Source organism: Microchirus variegatus, assembly GCF_963457635.1.
Source record: "Microchirus variegatus genome assembly, chromosome: 4".
Taxonomy (NCBI): domain Eukaryota; kingdom Metazoa; phylum Chordata; class Actinopteri; order Pleuronectiformes; family Soleidae; genus Microchirus; species Microchirus variegatus.
In genome coordinates this window covers 25,531,978-25,547,034 of record NC_139805.1, presented here as the reverse complement: position 1 = coordinate 25,547,034, position 15,057 = coordinate 25,531,978, and the positions used below count along the sequence as shown (strand labels likewise).

At 40.1% G+C, this 15,057-nt stretch overlaps 2 protein-coding genes across 2 annotated transcripts; both read right to left on the bottom strand.

Annotated features, from left to right (window-relative positions):
• Nucleotides 1-987: 987 nt before the first annotated feature.
• On the bottom strand, nucleotides 988-5,204 carry agxta (alanine--glyoxylate and serine--pyruvate aminotransferase a; the record flags this gene model as incomplete). The annotated part of the gene is made up of 10 exons (XM_083888257.1): nucleotides 988-1,224; nucleotides 1,320-1,415; nucleotides 1,953-2,022; nucleotides 2,120-2,218; nucleotides 2,300-2,384; nucleotides 2,837-2,907; nucleotides 3,864-3,964; nucleotides 4,040-4,104; nucleotides 4,185-4,377; nucleotides 5,046-5,204. The coding sequence occupies 10 exons, from the start codon at nucleotides 5,202-5,204 to the stop codon at nucleotides 988-990; spliced, it is 1,176 nt and encodes a 391-aa protein (XP_083744383.1).
• Nucleotides 5,205-6,634: 1,430 nt separating this feature from the next.
• On the bottom strand, nucleotides 6,635-13,653 carry LOC310926154 (allantoinase, mitochondrial; the record flags this gene model as incomplete). Its single annotated transcript, XM_083888255.1, has 11 exons — nucleotides 6,635-6,778; nucleotides 6,851-6,883; nucleotides 6,957-7,129; nucleotides 8,406-8,544; nucleotides 8,644-8,830; nucleotides 9,179-9,272; nucleotides 10,133-10,178; nucleotides 10,273-10,419; nucleotides 10,504-10,618; nucleotides 11,921-12,072; nucleotides 13,510-13,653. The coding sequence occupies 11 exons, from the start codon at nucleotides 13,651-13,653 to the stop codon at nucleotides 6,635-6,637; spliced, it is 1,374 nt and encodes a 457-aa protein (XP_083744381.1).
• Between the last annotated feature and the right edge of the window lie 1,404 nt (nucleotides 13,654-15,057).

Here is a 15,057-nt window from a genome sequence, read left to right as displayed (position 1 = left end):
TTCCAATAACCAGAAATGAATTTCCCCTCGACAAAATAAAAAAGCAGCTAAGGCTGTTGATATTTGCACGGTTTTAATATCTTATCTTGCGTTTACTGTTTCATTATTTACTTTTGTGTCGATTTTCTTATGAGTTTCTCATTTTCCAACCTTTTTCCTCTTGTTTATTAATTTGTATTTGTGTGTGTGTGTGTGTGTGTGTATGTAGAGCTGCAGCTATCGATTATTTTCTCGAAAATGTCACAAAATCAGTGTTTGTCAAACGTGGAAATGATGATGTTTTTGTCCACAAACCAAAGTGATACTGTTTTTTTTTTTATGATTTCTTTGTTTTATGGAGCAAAGAAATGGAAATATTCACATTTAAGAAGCTAGAAAATCACAGAATTAGAAAATAACAATCAGGAATCTTGTTTTAATAATGAGAAAAGCCTTAAACCGATGATCAAAATATTTGATGATTAATTTAGTGATCGATTAATAATCGAGTAATTGTTTCAGTTCTATGTGTGTGTGCGTTACACCAAAAATCTGTACTACATAATATACTTCAAATCTACAGCAGAACAATTTCTGCAAAACATTTAGATAGAAATGAATGTAGCATAGCATATTCTTTATTTCAAATTGTCAATATTAAACAATGGCAGCAAAATAAACCTGAATCTGGCAATGTGACAAATATGCATTCACATTCATGAGATTAGCAATATATTTCATATACTTGGTTCACTTTGTGGCAGATGTAAAAGCCACACCACCAACTATTACTACTGATAGGATGGATGGATTTCGACAGCGTTTCCCAGTATCCTCAGGTGTTTTAGATGCCCCCCCCCCACACACACACACACACACCTACACCTGATTGAAATGATCAGCTCTGCAAAAGCCTGATAAGCTCTTCATCTGGATCAGGTGTGCTGTAGCAGGGCAACATCTAAGACATTCGCCCAAATCATCTCTGCACCATTCAACACAAAACATTCACAGTTTGTTCTCATGGCAGTTTTTCAAAGCATCTTTGAGAGCTGCCAGCACCATGTCTACTTTAGCCTTGGTGCTGTTACATCCCATCAGTCCCACACGCAACACCAGCCCGACCGATGGCCCAAGCCCTCCAGAAATCTCCAAATTGTGTGTTTTCATGATGTAGCTCGTAATCTCCTTCCAGTCGTATCCATGAGGAGCAACAATGGTGGTCACCGTGGGCAGCCTGGCTTTCTGTGAGTCAAATCAAGTCACATTTATAGGCAAGGCAACATGAGGACAAAGTTTTATAGGTAATAAATATATATATTTTGAAACTCAAAACTCACTTTATCTTTAACAAAAAGTTTGAGTCCCATGTTTTCTAGTTCAGCGTGGAAATATTCCACCACTTTCTGATGTCTTTCCCAAGACGTCTCCAGACCCTGAACGAAAATGTCACACAACACATGAAGTAATTAGTTATGCACGACCCAAATTTACATTATGTTTAAGTTAATTGACAGTGTATCGATTATGATTTATGTGTTAGACTTTCAAAATATGAATGAAATCTTCCGATGTTTAGTTGAGACGAACACCATGATTCCTTATGTGTCTGTGTCTGTCTCTGTAGTTAACGGTTAATTCATATTTTGCCCTGTCATGGACACTACAGAGCTCCCCCTACAGTTTTGGAGTACACATTTTTATGACACCACCGCAAAAACATCCATCTTTTGTCTACCACTTTATCCTTACTGTCATAAAAACTGCACCACTGCCATATTAAACTTATAAAATAATGCTACTGCTCAAGACCCAAGACTTTGCCCTGATCTTGCAAGCTTGTTTTTCTGCTAATAGAGGGTAGCGGGAGTGGAGACAGAGCCCAATCTCCCCACAACAAGCCATTTAACCATCACAATGACTTTGATGCTGTTAAATTATAGGGTTAAAAACCCTGCATACTCTTGTCCCACCTCTTCAACAAGGACAGCCAGGCTCTCCCTCAGAGTATAAAAAGCAGTAACTGGACCAGTGTGGTGATATCTACAGAAAGAAAGAAAAAAAAAAAAAACAGAATATGTGTTAAATTTAAAAAAATGATGGTGGGAGATGAAACCATTTTTTTTTAATGTGGTCTTACATTCTGGACGGTTTGCCGTCACATCCCCAGTAGTTCGCGAGCCAATTCAAGTCCAAGAAGAACGACACAGGCTTTGTCTTGCGGTTGAATATTTTCTGACTGGTGGACAAATTCTTAAGTCTTAAAAACACATTGAGTCTATTATCTACAGCATAACTTACAGTGGTAAACTCTTCTCACCATGCTCTCTCACTGAAGGAGATGGGTGCTGTACCTGGCGGTGCGTTCAGGACCTTTTGAGAACCAGTGTACAGGATGTCTATCTCTGTCCATACAAACAGAATACATTATTATATCATATATTTTTGATTTATGATTGATGATTTAGCATAGAATAGTGAACTTTGTCACAGATTAACTCTTCACCAATTTGCAATCATAGCTTTGTATTACTAGAATCGGGGTAGAATTCTTGAAAAAAATTCCCAATCTCAATTTCGCCCACCAGTGACACTTGGTCCGAGCCTTGAAAATGCAACGCTAATTCCATACTTTTAGACCCACGGGACCTCATTCCCAGAATGTAAACAGTGTCCGCCATCTTTGCTAACAGTTACGCTAACAGCACTTAGTGTCACTGGTGGGCACATAACAAAAAAAAGAATGAAGATATTTCTAGACTCAGGCGAAACTGAGGTTGTGAAGCACAATTTTTCCAAAAATATACCCCCATTCTAATAATACAAAGCTAATCTGTGAAGTAACCGGCGAAGTTACCTTGCCGGTCCATGTGTAGTGGAGCTCCACCAACTGACGCCACAGAGTCTACGAGGAACAGGCAGTCATACCTGTAAACGGCAATCATAAATATTAATACAGCAACAACCACGACTCCTTTGATTTGATTATTGATAAGCCAACATCAAATATCCTTTTTATCTGTGAAAGTCTCTAAATCCAGTATTTTATCTTTTTAATGTCATTTCATATTCTTCATTAGACAGATCTGTGATAAGATATTGATTAAGTAATTAGACATTTTTACTAGTGCTGGGCACGCTAACGCATTAACGGCAGTTAACGTTAACGCACATTAACACATGCCGCGTTTCCATGACGACTGACTTGAAAAAGATGCGTGTGACATCATGTTTACGTGCCACGGCACCGGAGTCCAGGCACCGTTTACCAGTTAGCTCCGTTAGCGCCGTTAGCGCCTTTAGCGCACCTGCAGTCCAACTGGAGCAGCATGTTTATTAAACGAAAAGAGCAGCACTACAAATAACCAGCGTACCTGTGTACTGCATATGTGTGCCTCTGTTTTTAAAGTTTAGCGTTACTTTAGAGACTCATTTTAACTATCGTGAGTCACGTAAACATGACATCACGCACGTCTTTTTCCATATCAGTCGTCATGGAAACGAATCATGCGTTAATGCGCGTTAACTTTGACACCGTTAACCGCTGTCTAACGTTAACATAACGTGCTAGCACTAATTTTTACTTTTTAAAGTTTTTGAGAAATTTCAAATTAAAAGCCTTACATTAGCTATGTTTAACTCTCAACTTTAATAATAAAAAAAAATTGCTTAAGTTCTGGAAAAAGACTGACTCTGTTGTGTTGAGTACATCTGTGACCACTAGCATACTGTATCAATAAAATTCCAGGTGGCTCCAAGGTTGTGAAAAAGGGGGCCCCCTGAATCAAATACCGTCGGGGCCTCATAAAGGCTTGGGCCGGCCCTGCTCTTGTTACAGAGGTGACAATGACACATGAGATGATGAGCGAGTGTTCGCGTCTTACTTGTGACACAGCTGTCCGATGCCAGCTAAAGGATGTAAGACGCCTGTAGAAGATTCTCCGTGTGCGAGGAAGAACACGACGGGTCTGTGTTTTGCTAACGCCTGAAATGAAACAACAGTGTGAGCTACCACTTTGCACACACAGTGATCAGTAAATGATGATTCATGAAAATTAACCTGCTCAATTTCTGCGTTAGTGAGGAAGCCACCAGGGGGCGCCACAACGGTGTTTACGCTGGCACCTGTTGGATCGACACACATGGATTTCTGTGATGATTGTTTTTCCTTTTTAAATAATAATATGGTAATAATTTTAACATACCAATCCTCTCGGCCATGTCTGCTGCTCGCTCTCCCCAGATACCGTTGACCTCGGTCAGCACGCTCTCCCCGGGCTCCACTGCGTTAAAGATGGCACACTCCATGGCTGTGTGTCCGGTGCCGCTCACCGCTAAAGTCATAGTGTTGCGGGTCTGAAACATGTACTGGATTCCACTTTTGATGTCGTTCATTATCTGCAAATGTCACGTGAATGTGTTGTGAGGAAAAAAAACAACAACAAAGCAAGGCAGTTCATTCATTCATCTTCTACCACTTTATCCTACTTGACCGTGTTTTGATACTATTTGAAAACTATTATTATTATTCACAGAGTTGCTTATTTTTATGGTTTTAGTCAGTCATTGTGTCAGTATTAAAATTATTATTGTTATGTAATTATGGAATAAGAATATATATATCATATACAGAATAATTATATGTATATATATACATTAAAAACATAATGTATTGTCACTGTCATAGCCTGGATTACACGGTGTTGTGCAGCATTTTCTTGTGTTTGCCTATTTTCCCTTTGCTTTTAATTCATATTTTGTTTTGGATCCTGTTTTGTATCCAAATTTGAATCTTCCAATGCCAAATAACTATACGTGAGTTGAATTTGACGAAGTGTGAAACAGAAATTTGGAAGTACAGTTGCTATGAAATTTAAGTTTTCATTTTAAATTGTCCACAATGTGGAAACTTGTCTTTGTCTCAGGGTCATTTCTCCTCTGTGAACCATGTAGATAGAAACACGTTTTACACAAACAAGACAAAGATTATGTCTCTTCCTGAAAAACCTATATTATCATTATTTTTATGTATAAATATATATATATATATGAAACTGTATTGTTACCTCAAAAATCTCTGGATGCATGTGTCCAATCACAGGTTTGGCTCCGGCCTCCAGGATACGAGCAGGAACGTTAGACGGTCCAGGTCCAAACATGTGACGATGAGGAACCGTCAGTGGTTTCTGCAGACACTTTGGTGGAGGAACGTAGAGAGAAGACATGTTTCCAACACTGACCACAACACAGGATTGTGTGTGTGTATGTGTGTGAGAGAGAGAAAGACGAAGATTAAAAGCCTGGAATGAACAGCACACCCCGTCTGTGTGATCAGTAATAGTCAGACCCTCAGGTCAGTGACTACATTTTCCTCTTCTGTCAACACTCAGCTCCCTCAAAGCTTTCCTACACTCACAGATAAGGATGTTGACGTGCTCACATGTTAATTATTGATCCTTCAGGTTTAGACATTACACTGCTCTGTTGGCCCATATACTGTAACTGTGTATGCTACAATGACGGAGTAATTTGAGGTTTTATCATCTTTTCATAGATTTAAATGAGGTATTTTTAAGAACTCCAACAATGATCCTACACTGTAAATCATTTCTCTGAATTTATGGCAGAATTTCAACAGTATTAAGGTGTTTTTTTTAATAAACAGTGCTTTACTACAGAACATCAGTGAAATTACAGCGAGCTGACTTTAATCTCAAAAACAAAAAGTATCTCAGAATGATTTGAAATTTACCATCATAATAGTCGGCATCGCCCTGAACAAGGATCCGTTGAAAATATTTGCAAACCTCTTAAGGAATAATTTTAATGAATTTTTGAAATTCAGGAAATGATCCATTTGCTCTGATGCACTTTGACAGTGAGCTGACTTTAGTCTCAAAAGCAAAAAGTATCTCAGAATGACTATATGTCATTGAAAAATGCATCAAGCTGAACTCTAACTCTAGCACTAACACTAAATTAATGTGACTTTTTCTGAATGTTGTACTTTATGAACTATGCAAACCAGGTTTATTATGAACAGATGTCTCACCCGTTTGGTAGAGGCCTGTATCTGAAATACTGTAGGGTCTAATTAAATAAATAAAAAAAATATATATATATATATATATTGATTGTCATTATTGTTATCATAACTAAATAAAATAAAATAAAATAATAAAAAATGCAAAGAAATTGTTTTTTCTTTGCTTTTTTCTTGGTGCGTACCTTAAAGTGTTAACTAACCTGTGGGTAAGAAGAAAGAAATTGGTCTTGTAACCGGAGAGTTGTTGGTTCTAATCCAGGGAGTTTTTACAATTCTAAATCTAATTCAAACAACAGATTACCTGATCAAATAAGTTTTTTTTTTTAAACGGTATTTTAAGGTTTAGTTGTTCTAATGTGTCACACTCGGTTTGATCTTCTTCAGGCCTTGAAGATCCAATCTGAAGAGAGTATTACACACATGCTTTCTGGTCCTTGTATAAAAAAGGTTAGTGAACCCCTGCTCTTGATTGATATCGAGCCATATAAAGCAAGTATTTCACTGACAGCAGCTTTTAGGAACGTGTTCAAGAAGAAGCCTCTTCCTTCAGCAGGAAAAACGTCTTTAATGGTACAAAATGCCTGTTTTTAACTACTTTATGAAAGCCATTCATTGTTCTTCAGCGCTGGGCTTGACGAGGAGGTGTTTGCCCAGAGGTGCGGAGCAGAATCGGCCGTCTCTGTACACGAGCTGTCCTCTGAGGATGGTGGCACGCACGGATCCTCGCAGCGTAACGCCAAGATACGGAGTTATCTGCACAAACGCACAAAGCACAACATCAGTGAATTGTGGCCGAATTCACCGTAAACGGTTGATAGTACGCACCTTGTTTTTATGATGTATGTCTGCTTCTTCAATCTGTAAAGTGCAGAAGAAGATGAGACAAAAGCGGATTCAGGCTGATTATAAATGTTAAGGACTTCCTTCTTACCTCAAACTCTTTCTCTGGATCCCAGATAACTAAGTCAGCATCATAGCCGGGGCTGAGGCTGCCCTTCTGCTGGCCGAGGCCGCACAGCCGAGCAGTTTCCTGGCTCAGGATTCTCACCACGTCTGACAGCTGGAAGCCTCTCTTACTGGCTGAGCTCCAGAACAGAGGTAAACCTAGTGGTGGAATATACACATATTACATATTAAATAGGTCAAAGTTGATAGTTTTAGGTGGATTTGTATGATGAACTCACAGATTCGTCTGAGACCCAGAGGTTTGCGTGGCTTTGTAATACTTTTCATTCCCCTGCACCAAAGCCCATAGAGAAAATCAGTGATTTTATATCGTTGCACCAGAGATACTGATCCAGTCTCTTGCCTCATTCAATCAGGTCAAATGAGAACTCTTGAGACTTTGTTGTTATCAATTCATCTTTCAAGTTTACCTCGCCGACAAAAATGTAAGAAATGAGGCAGCAATTGTCCTGCAGCTCCTTTATTCCCAGTGAGCTAGAAATGCTGATTTTCTCAATGGAATTTGGTGCAGGAGAGTGACCAGAGTTTAACAACAAGATAAAGTGAACATATTTCTTAAGGTTTATTTTACTGGTGAATCGTTTGCATATTGTCTTATGTCTGTTTTGACAATGCATTGAAACATAGTGGACATAAACTGAAGAGCAAATAATTGTCCGTTCCGTCCTCTAAACTTGAACAGCTCCTGTTTACCTCCCTGCAAACTTTGCCCAGTGTCACTGAGGGTAAAGGAACGCCTCCTGTTTGCCGCGGTGTAAAACCGATGGTTTTCTCGATGGACTTTGGTTTACAAAAGTGAGTGACACAGAATTCCCTTTGCAGCTGAAAAAAGACAGTTTTACAGCAAAATAAAGCAGCAAAACATCTTCTTCATATAACATAGACGTAAACAGGTGTAGATCTTATAATGTAATAATGTAAGCCTTTCATTTAAGGTGCATTATGTAATAAATCTAAAGCAATTGGCCATAAAATCCTCCTAATATGTCACAGAGACTCAGTAATAATGTTCATATAACAAACTGAACTCACCAACAACAACAGTACAGCCAAAGTATTTGCATTAAAAAAAAATATTTTGCAGGCTGCAAATCATGTTTATGTTTTGAAATCATGTTTTGGCATGTGGCGCCACCCACCGCCGTCTACCAATCATTGCAGTCAGTAGAGTCTCAGCTGCCGAGCAACCACGGGTTGCCAGTTACGTCAGAAAACGAAACCTAAAAGACCTCGGTATTTTGAATTTGAATGTAGTAACCGTTTTTGGCCACATTCTTACATATGGTACCTTTAACTCGCTGAAATCATGCGTCCATGTCTCGGGCTGGTTCTCAGTGCACACAGCACAGTTGAGTATGTGTCAGAACCTCTCTTATTTAGGGCAATATGTGGCATACTTCAGTATATATTTTACCAAATTGCAGTGAAGAGATGCCTCCCCAGGCCTCAGTGAAGTCTCCACTCTCCATGTTCTTCAGATCAGGCGTGCAGGGAGAGTGATCGGACACCACCATGTCGATCTGCCCGTCTCTCAGCGCTGACCACAGCAGCTCCTGATGGTGACACAACCAAACCATGATGTGAGTGAGTAAAAGTGTGAATTCAAATGTGTAAAGTACAGTCATTATCCGCTCTGGTGCTGGTTCTTTCACCCTGTTCTCGGCTCCTCTGATGGGGGGGCAGCACTTGAACTGTGTGGCTCCTGCAGGAATGCTCTCGGCGCTCAGGCTCAGGTAGTGGTGGGTCGTCTCCACGGTCAGCGGCGCTCCGGCCTGTCGGGCCTTCTGGATCAGAGCCAGCGGCTTTGCAGATGATAAGTGAACGATGTGGCAGCGAACCCTGTGGCACAGACAGGTTTGTGACTCAAGAACGGGTTTGTGACTCAAGAACAGGTTTGTGAGGTGTCGGTGACTAACATAAACATGATCTGCAGTTATACACTCTTAGAAATAAAAGTGCTAAGTAGAACCATATAAGATTATTCGGCTTGTCCTCATAGGAGAACCCTTTTTGGCTCCAGGTAGAACCTTTTTATAAAGAATGAAATACCCTTTATTCTGTTTTTTTGCAGAAGCAAATGGTTCCAGGTAGAACCTCAGCCCTTGTAGAAGGCCACTTTTGGAACCCTTATTTCTAAGAGTGTATGATTGGGTGTATTATTGAGTGTGTGCTTTTTTTCATTATTACTGGTATTGCAGGCAGAGATCTGTCACCATGCGAATGGCCTCCATCTCCATGACGTCAGGCCTGGACTGAAGGAAGGTGGAGTACTGACGAGGGTCTGAGGTGGAAAAGGTTTGAAACGCATCAACACTGATTCAGTATAATTATGTGACTTTTTCGTATTCTAATAGGAGGATACAGCTTTTATGATGATAGAAATGAGTCCTATAGAATCAGAAAGTATTGGAAATTCATCAGTTAATTATACAGTAGTTTCTCTAGATAGAAATATAGAGTCGACACAGAGTTGTTTCTACAGTCTCTGGGGGCACAAAGCAAAGAGGGACTTCAGAGATGTGATATCCAGCACAGACTCTTGACAACAAATGAGTGTGGGCCCCTTTAGGTGGTAAACGACCTGGTGTCATTGCTGTGAGGCCTAGTTTGCCTACCCTGTTGCTAAGGCTCTGAGTATACATTACGATCAAGAGAAATTAAACAATACAGGTAATATGAAGGTGCATTATACTACAATAATAGTAACGCTATACTTAACAATATGAGATTTAGACTATTTTATCTGGGTGTAATTACCTGGGCACCCATATTTACACAAGAGGTCATTTTTTGGTCACCTTCCCTGCGAACAATGTAAATTCCCACCAGTTTTTAACAGTTATTTAAAATAAAGATTTGACCTTCATCGTATCTTCGTCGCACAAAAATACAGATTTGATTTTCTTCTAATCTATCCAATCTTGTATAAACTAATATATAATAAACCACTTATCGAGTATATTACCACTCACAGTTGCTAATGTCAAATGTGTGTGAGAATAAAATGTCAAACATTCACACTGTGGGCTGTTATAATAATTACTTCACCTCACGGAGTGTTAGTTTGCCTGTGCTTCCACACTTGCACTTGCCAATTTGACCAGCAGAGGCCGCCAGAGGCTTGTTGTTGTAATTCTTTACCTGCAGTTTCCTCTGTTTTGGGTTGAACATCCAACTCTGCGTGGAACTAGAAGAAGCAAAATAACCTTATTTAATTTATCTAAAGTTTATATAACTGTGATGATAACTGTTACGGAGGCTGTGGTTGGTTGGTTATTCACCAGGAGGACACTTCCTGTCCCCTGCAGCTGCTTCATGGCTGCGTGTAGATCGCCGTCAGTCACGTGTGGAAACTCCTCCACTCCGCTGTGGATGAGGAAACACTTGAAGCCCGCCACGCCAGCATGGATCATGGGCCGCAGCTCGAGCTGCAAGGAGACATGGAAAGTTTTTGTCTTGTTCTTTTTAAAAAATGCATGAAAGTCCACGCTGTTCCATCACGGTAAACCCACCTGATTTCCTGGAATTACACCTCCCCAGAAGGCTGTGTCCACAAAACACTTCCCTGCCGCCACCTGCATCTTCTCATGGAAGTTATGAAGCGTGGTGGTTGGAGGGACACTGTTTCTGTGAGGGTTCAAAATGAAAAAAATATAATATAATTTTGTAAACCGCTCACTCTCCTGTACCAAAGTCCATGGAGAAAATCCGTGTTTTTAGCTCGTGGAGACACAGGAGCTGCTGAAAATAAGTTTGTGTCCATTGTAAATTCAAATTTCAGACACAAAAGTCACAACTAACACATTTGAACTTTATGAAGGAGACAGCAGTTGATCATCAACTCCTGTGTGCTGTGATGTCAAATCAATGATTTTCTCTCTCTGGACTTTGGAGTGAACACAAACACAAACTGTTTACAGTTGAAGGAGTTCTCTCTAACAACAAAATAAAATGGCTAACATATTTATAAGATATTATTCACCTTTTGCTAAGTGGCTAAAATCTTTTTAGTGTCCCCACAAACAGCTATGTTTTCAACCAGCCAGAAGATGCTGGGGGTGGATTCCTGGCGTGGGACCTTTCTGCGTGGGTTTCCTCCGACCATCAAAACATGTAGAGCTGCAACTATTTGATGTTCTGCAATGTCTTGTTTTGTCCACAAACCAAAATGATTCAGTTTTTCATGATTTCTTTGTTACTTGGAGCGAAGAAACGAAGAAAATATTCACATTTAAGAAGCTAAAACGATCAGAAATCTTATTTTAATCGTGAAAAAAGCTTCAAACCAATTCATCGAATATCAAAATAGTTGACAACCCTAATCCTAATCCTAACCCTAATCCTATTTCAGCTCTAAAAACATATGACGAATGTTAGACACATTCAGTGAGGTTGAGTCACCTCCATTTCACCTCACAATCTTCCCTTTAATATATTGCTAAAGACTATGCGTGAAAACCCTGTACAAACACATAGCTCAGCTAACTGAATAATAATGAAAACCTAAGTCGTGTAACCTGCTGCAGAACCACTTCTGTCATAAATCGACTCATCTCAGATAAGCTCCCCCGAAAGCAAATTATGGGTTTTATACACTTGGGAGCCATTTTCCTCAGGAACCAAACAAGATTGTATCTTATATATCAAGAGCAAATGTATCTTTAAAGAAACATTTTGTTAAGTGCTGCTTTAATGTCATTAAAATCAATGTAACACTTTAATTTCCCTTTATTACTGTCGTGTTATTTACGCCAATCAAAAAAGTGGCCTTGTGTTCAAGTAAACCAGTTTAATGACTTTGGTAAAACCGTAGAACAAACAAATGACTCAAATGACTGGAGCTCAACACTATTTAGATATGAATGTATCTAAGGACATCTGTATTTCTGTAACATGTTGAAATATTTAATATTTTTATTTTAAGCTCACAGTGGCATGTCTACGATGGTGGTGACCCCTCCAGCTGCAGCAGCTCTGGTGGCCGTCCAGAAACCCTCCCAGGACGTGCGACCCGGCTCGTTCACGTGGACGTGAGAATCCACGACTCCAGGCATCACCACGCTGTCGCCCACGTCCAACGCCTGCAATCACAGTGGGGTCGAAATCTCTGAAAATGACCCCAATGTTTGACTCTCTACAAGTTAAGAGTCTCTTAGAAATAAAAGTGCTAAGTAGAACCATATAAGGTTCTTCGGCTTGCCCTCATAGGAGAACCCTTTTTGGCTCCAGGTAGAACCTTTTTATAAATGTTCCACCAAGAACCCTTTTAAAACCCTTTATTCTGAAAAGGGGTTTTAAAGGGTTCTCTGGATCAAAATGGTTCTTACTGGAACCATTAGCGTTACCAAGAACCCTTGAAAAACCCTTTCTTCTGGAAAGAGTTTTTCAGAAGCAAATGGTTCCAGGTAGAACCTCAGCCCTTGTAGAAGGACCCTTTTCCCCATTACCCATTTCTAAGAGTGTACTGTTCTCAACTGTTTTCCACTTAAATTACATGGTCCTGACACACATTTACAGATGCAAGTGTAGTTTCTGTATTATTATGATAGTCACTTATTGAATAGTTGACAAGTGACAAAAGTCAGAAATACACTCTTTTATGAAATAAAGGTTCCAAAAGGGTTCTTCTACAAGGGCTGAGGTTTTACCTGGAACCATCTGCTTCTGAAAAACCCTTTCCCGAAGAAAGGGTTTTTCAAGGGTTCTTGGTAACACTAATGATTCCAGTAAGAACCATTTTGATCCAGAGACCTCTTAAAAACCCATTTCCTGAATAAAGGGTTTTAAAAGGGTTCTTGGTGGAATCCTCCAAAAGGGCTCCAGGTGGAACCTTTATAAAAGGGTTCTACCTGGAGCCAAAAAGGGTTCTCCTATGAGGACAAGCCAAGAACCTTATATTCTACTTAGCACTTTTATTTCTAAGAGTGTAGTCAACCATCTGTAGACCAACACTTGAAGTACAATTTATAATCTACTGGCGCTTGAGTTGAGTTTAATACTAATCAACATAAACATAAACGTTTTTGTAAAAAATAGCATGAGCACAAAAGTGTTTTCCAGATTAGACGAGGGATAAAATGAAAGACAGCGAATTTAAAAAAAAAAGGCTGTTGCAGTGATAACAATGATCGCATTGCAGCTGTATCAACTATAGCCTATTACATATCTCTTAACTCCAATGTGATTTCACGTTAGAAAAGTGTGCGAGTCTTTTAAATAACACGTTTATTAAATTAATTATTTATTGCAGTAAAATGACTGGCTGCAGGTGAGGACACGTTTAAAAATATCAGTTCTTCATACACCTCACAATGCATTAAAAAGTGCACAGTATTAGGTGCACAACATTAGCGTTTGCTTCTCTTTGAAATAAGGTAAACATGAAAACGGAGACCTGTGCTGTCAAACCTGTCAGACAACTGTAGGAATGTATGCAGGGATGTGCCACATGTGGCTCACGAGCCGCCGGTTGAATAGTCTGAGTCTGTGCTCTTACCTCAGTGTTAGCACCAGCTTACCTCCACAGAACAGCTGCTCTCTGGGAGAATTTCCTGGATTTTTCCATCCCTCATGGTGACGACAGCAGGGCAGAGCGTGTTGCCGATCAGAACCCTCTGACTCCTCACAGCACTGAGTGTAGAACCCAGCTCCATGAGCTCCATGTCTGTGTCGGTCTCTCCTGACTCTGCTCCTCGGGCACACTGACACTTCATCAGGAGGTCGCAAACTACCACAAAAAACCCAACCAATGAGTTCAGAGTTCAAAGCTGTTATTTGTTTTCCTTCACCGGTACTTCTCCTCTCTCTATAATAGGTTGTATTTGTCAATGTTTGCCTTAACTTTCCCAGCTCACAATGACTCAAATGATGTCAGAGGCTGCCTCCTCCCAAAGGAAAACATGACACAACCCACAAACCTTATGGTCCTCAAGCTTGTGCTTCAAGAACTTCCTCTTGTGGAACTTGGAGGTAAATACTGGAATCTGCCACCTCATCACATTTACATTTACATTTAGGGCATTTAGCAGACGCTTTTGTCCAAAGCGACTTACAATAAGTACATTTGTCACAAGAAAGAAACTTTCCATAAGTGCTTTGATACAAGTGCTGAAGGTAGGAACCTATTAGTACTTTAGGTTAGTGCTATGCAGGGTCGAGGTGAAGTCTTGAGTCTTTTGCGAAAGATGGCGAGCGAATCTGCTGTCCTGACGTTGGTCTGAAGTTCGTTCCACCACTGAGCTGATTTCATCATTTGAAATCAGCTGCTAATTTGACCTAAAATCCTGGCTGATTCAGAAACAAACCTACACACGTGTAGTCCTAGGGTGCATTTTTTCCACTTATTTATTGTGGTGTTTTATATTCCCTTTACTGTTATATTATCAACATCTACAGTATCTCTGGTAAGTCTTGTCATAAAAGCACTGTGGTGTTTCATGCACCAGACAACCTGTCAGCAGTGCTGTATTTGTCCTTATTATAATAAGAATTTAAATCCCCTGCACATTCTAACTAATTAAAAACACAGTTTTGTTATTTGTTAAGTGTGTGTTTGAATGCAGGGTTAAAAATGATTTTTCCAAGTTTGTGTCAGGGATTTGTGCAGGTGTACCTGATAAAGTGGTTCTTCCACTGCAGTCGTTCCTCCACTAGATGGAAGCAGAGAGGCGACAGTGACCGTGTGCACGGCTGCAGTACTCGACAGGGCTCAGCAGGGGGCAGTGTGGCGTTATCATTTCAACATGCAGGTGAGGCCGTTTGTCCAGAGGAGGCACTGTGTCCATAACCTTCACTCTCTGGCACAAACACACACGCACGCACACACAGAGGGAGTGTTTTGAATCAGGGTTCACTCAGGGCTTAGCTTGGCTTTCTATTTTAGAACTCCACCCTTCACAGCTATAAATGTGACTCCACCTCACCCCCACAGTGTGTGTGTGTGTGTGTGTGTGTGTGTGTGTGTGTGTGTGTGTGTGTGTGTGTGTGTGTGTGTGTGTGTCCTTGTATAATATGGTGATGACCACTCAAAGTTGGTTTACACTACAGTTTTGGCCATTCATCCATTC